Consider the following 5042-nt stretch of genomic DNA (forward strand, 5'->3'; position numbering starts at 1 on the left):
AGGGCTGAATGTTGATTGTACTCTTCATTTGTTTGTTGTTAGGTTGTATGTCTTACAGGTGTTTTGCGTAAGAGAATTAAAATAATACCAGTCAAGTACACTGGAGGATCAACTTCTTTAGAAGAAACTGTATATGAAAATCGTATATTTAAACATTCAACCTCTTAAGTTTGTAACTTCAGGTAATCCAGGCCTTTCTCCAATGAAAGCTTCTATAATTTCATTTCTGTACTCTTAGTGAACAGAAAATAATTATGCAAACTAGAGCAGGGTGATACAATCATTCCATGCTGCTTACTAAGGAAGCCATTGACAGCTTCTCCTTTTCCAAATGTAGCTAAACATACCTTTCCTTATATTTCTTTTGTAAATAAGTCAACCTTTTTTGGATTGGAAACTTGTTTTGGCTTGACCTTACAGGACATTGAAGAAATCTCTGAGCTGCATATGGTGACTCCAGCTAGGCGAAGAGAGCCCAGATCTGGTAAGAGAAGAAGTGGCAAATGCAAACCTTTACCAGTTAAGGGCAATAAAGAGAGGAAAGCAGAAAAGCCAAGATTGGCTTTCAGCTCATCCTCATCCAGTGTTTTTTCTGTGACAAGTGATGTTTCTTATTATAATGAAGGTGCCATTTCAAGTAGTAAGGCCAGGGATGGTGATGTCCGCAATAACGATGACCAAACTGTTATCATTCAAGACTCGTTACCACTTGCTGATAGCTTCAAGGTGTGTAGAAGGAACATTTTTTATTCCATAAAATCCGGTTCTAGCCAAATTTTTCATATGCCTGGATTTTTTGAGTGCATTGTACCCAGATGGTTCAGTGGTTATGTTTGGGAAAAATTCCAAGAACCAAAAAATATCAGTTTTGTCACTTCACTATTTATCTGACTAAATTTGTTATGTGTGGGTTCTATTTTGTGAATATGGTGATAGCTTAATAAGTGGGAAAATTCCTTGAACAAATTATAGTATACTACATGTAGCAAGACTCTTTTCTGTTCAAAGGACAGGGATGAAAGTGCCCAAAGACGAGAAAAGAAAAGTGATAAAAAGCATTCCGTTCCTGTCGAGAATCTGACCAAGGAAAGACAGAAAAAGAAAGCGAATAAGTTAAATTCAGGTGCTACAGACAAGAAGATGGAGTGGTCAAAAGCTTGGGCTGAAACATCTCCAGAAAGACCAAGCATGGGTATGCAATTGAATAAACATTTTAAGTCTTTGTTGTTTCTCTTTTCTGTTCGTGTCCTGAACTTTTGATTGATTGGTTTTTTTCCATCTTTGGGCGCCTGTCCCCTTAAAAAAAACACACATTTCCACAAAAATAGTGATCTTTTTATTTCCAGGGTTCTCGAGTGAATGTATGATCCTCGCATTTAGCAATTGCCTGAAGAGGCCTGAAAAATTCAGTACTTAATGGGATTTGAACCCATGACCGCGCGATGCCTGTGCGATGCTTTAACCAACTGAGCTTTGAAGCACTGAAATTTTCAGGCAATTGCTAAAATTGCGTTCATAACTGTGAGGATCACATCTTCACTTGATTTCATATCAATAGTTCAATATATGATTCATTTTGTATATTATTTGAACCCACAATTAACCAGCTCCCAACATGTGGCTTCATACATGAAAGTCGGTTGGTTGGAGCGTCGCACCGGCATCATGAGGTCACTGCTTCAAACCCCATTGAAGTCCTTACTTTTTCAGGCTTCTCTGCTAAATGCTAATTGCGTTCATGATTGCGAGGGTCATATATCATTTTGTTCTTTATCCAGGTTTCTGTTTATATACAAAATACTTTGAGATTAATGCAGCATAGGACTCATTACTGCCCATTCTAGCTTTGTCAAGGACCAAACGATATGATTAGTTTTCCCTCCTTCAACACATCTAAGCGAGGTTTGGCTGTCTAGCCACAATTTGTTGTGCCGTGAATCATGCACCTTATTCCAAAATGGCTGCCATTTCAGTATTCTTTTGTTTCCATGCAAATTAGCCCTTATGGCTTTGCTTTCAAAACGTAAAATTCAAAAGAATATTTAACCTTCAACGAGGCCATAGGGGCCAATTTGCATGGAATCAAAAGAATACTAAAATGGCGGCCACTTTGGAATAAGGTGTATTTAAGTTAAGTCATTTTGGAGGTTTTCCCTGCCATGCTGCTGTGAAATTAATGCACCCTTTAATTGTCTAATTGAGTTTACAGGGAAAGGTAACATGTTATTTTGATTTTGATTCTGTTTTTCTATTGATTGTTCTCTCCAGAAATAAGGAAGAGTTCTTTAAACAGGGACTCCTCAAAAATGGTTCATTTAGCCAAGCAACAGGAACTTCAGGATACCTATAATTTGGATGTTCCTGAAGCCAGTAATGAATTTAACGACACACCTGACCAAATTTCAGAAGGTATGAATCCCTCTTGTATGGAAGAAAACCTTTTACCCATTCACCACTGAAGCAGCGCCAACTGTTGTGTGTAATCATCTGCAGTTAGACAGTAAAATCTACAAGTCTCGCTCTCACGAGGGAAAGGGTTGATTCTTTCAAGCCATCATTCAGTATCAGAATAGCTGCAATGAAAAAAATAATAATAATGGTTTATTATCAGCGTTTCCATGGGGTGGCTCTTCATCTGAAATGAACTGGCTACGACTAGGTAATAAATACTACAATAAGTCACATCACATACGGGGCAAAATTACGGAATGCTGATTGGCTGAGAACGGAGGGCATTTTTCCTTAATCAATAAAACATATTTTAAAAAATGCATGATTTAATTGTAGATTAAAATAACTTAATTAAAAAGAGCCAAAACCATTCTAAAAAATTAATTCACCTAATCACAGAATACAATTCCTTTAAGGTACAACAACATTTCTACACAGAATTTTTTTTAATGCAAACAGGAAGGCAATTGATTAGCTTGGTGGCACTGTTTCGAAAACTGCCTACCTTTAGCGGAGTAATTAAACGTTTTGCAATGTGTATAATTAGAATTTATGATTTAAAAATGCCAAGGTAGCCTGTGTTAATTTAGGAGGTGTGCAAAGAATGATATAATGCGAACATCTCATCATGCTTTACACTCAGAAATTCTAAACATTACTGAGGCCCTTCCGCTGGGACACTAGCCAAAGGTGGACTGCCATCATTGGTGTAAACCGTGAACTGAGTTTTTAGTTTCTTGAGCTTGTCTGTAAGAACATCTATTTATGCTTTAAGTTCTTCGTTTTTTTTTGTCCTTAAGGACGCGTTTGACTCGCACATGATAACATAATTCTCAAGTCGCACCACAAAAAAGTAACAAACAGCAACGAAAAGAAAGGAAACTGTTAAGTTAATGAAAATTTTTACAGAAATATTTATGGAGGTCGTTCTCATATTTTTCCCTCTTGGCCTTAGAACTACAGGAACATGGCAGACATAAGGCCCTTATGATTAAGAGCCGAGAGAGATAGTGAACTATTGTCTGTGATTTCCCAGGTCCTCCCTGTAGACATTTTAATTGAGTTTAGTTGTGAACTGAATCGATGGCTCGAATGAATTTAAATACTCTTTTCGGCTGTTGTCAAGTATTAATTTTAGAACGTCAGATTTCAGATTTATTTTTTGCCATACATATACATATACATATATACATATATATGTATATATATAAGATATATAATATATATATATAAAGCAAACCTATGTATATAATCATTAAAGGAATAATATTACATTCATTATGCAAAAACGTATTCGGGCAAGGAAGCTCAAAACGAAACCTTAGGAGGTTTATTACTATGAGCTCCCTTCCTAACTTACGACTCTACACATTAAATACATGAGCGGCAAAATCGGATTAAAATATAAATTAAGATAACAAAGCAAGAGGAAAAAGACACACTAAACATAACGAAACATTAAAAAGCAGAAAAATAAATAACAAGTAATGTCTATATAGACGAGAATCAACTAAGGAGAAATACTTTCAATCTAGATTTTAAAGAGAAATTAGGCAGCACTTTGAATACTAGGATGCTGGGAATTGAAGAATCTTGGGCTTTGAAATCTTAAAGGAAAACGTCTAATATTCGTTCTGGCGGGAAATAAGTAGAATGTATTGGAATTTCTAGTATTATATGAATGAACTTGATTAGTCATTGAAAACGTTTCGTTAAATACACCAGGAAGAAAGCCTTTTTATAAAAATTCATGATTTTCCGATTTGAAACAAATAAATATCAGCAAACTTAAGTATTTGGAATTTTTTTAAATACAGGATCAGTGTGCGCATCAAACGGCTTTTTAATTGTAAAACGAATAACTTTTTTTCTGAAGTATAACAATGCGATTCAAGTTTGTAGGATAAGTTGATGCCCAAACTGAAACACATTATATGAGATAAGGTAACCTAGCTATAATAAAGGGTACGTAATGAGAAACAGGAAGACAAAAGCTTGATTTATAAATTAGTCCGATTGCTTTGGAAATTTTCCGTGCAACGTTAGCAATAAGTTGTTTCTACATGAGGTTCTCATCAAGGATGACACCCAAAAACATCATTCCTTTACTTGTTCATATCATAATTACTTATCCTCTAGTTTAAGATCAAGATTTGCCTTTTTCAACCTTGGCTTGAAAACCATAAATTTAAACTTTGAATAATTTATTGACACATGTAACTTATTGGCCTTGCGAACAAAGTGTTTCAATAGTTCCTCATTCAGGGTTCTTTCAAGAAAATGAACATTATTGTGGGAAAAGAATATGTTGGTATCGTCAGCAAAATCCAAAACCCTTGATACGTTACATAAATCATTGATGTAAAGGGAAACAACCAGGAAAACAAAAGAAAGTAGTTGTAAAGGATCTTTTCATTTCTTAATATGACATATGGTTTATTGAATATTACGTTGATTTGTTGTTCTTTATATGTTACTCTTTTCTGAAAGGTTATGGTCACACTGATGATGAACTTACAGACTGCTATGTTGAAGAAGCTAGTCCAGCTATAACTTCCCCTATAGTGACAACAAACTCGACTCAGACTTAG

General features: G+C 35.3%; 1 protein-coding gene across 1 annotated transcript in view; it reads left to right on the plus strand.

Annotated features, from left to right (window-relative positions):
- LOC138044797 (nucleolar protein 58-like) overlaps nucleotides 1-5042 on the plus strand; it is an 18921-nt gene extending 13879 nt beyond the window's left edge. Inside the window, exons 5-9 of the mRNA XM_068891218.1 lie at nucleotides 421-484; nucleotides 626-726; nucleotides 1009-1192; nucleotides 2269-2409; nucleotides 4942-5042. Of these exons, the coding sequence (XP_068747319.1) occupies nucleotides 421-484; nucleotides 626-726; nucleotides 1009-1192; nucleotides 2269-2409; nucleotides 4942-5042 (591 nt within the window). The remainder of the gene's footprint in view (nucleotides 1-420; nucleotides 485-625; nucleotides 727-1008; nucleotides 1193-2268; nucleotides 2410-4941) is intronic.

The sequence above is a fragment of the Montipora capricornis genome, chromosome 4 (genome assembly GCF_036669925.1).
Source record: "Montipora capricornis isolate CH-2021 chromosome 4, ASM3666992v2, whole genome shotgun sequence".
In the NCBI taxonomy this organism is placed as follows: domain Eukaryota; kingdom Metazoa; phylum Cnidaria; class Anthozoa; order Scleractinia; family Acroporidae; genus Montipora; species Montipora capricornis.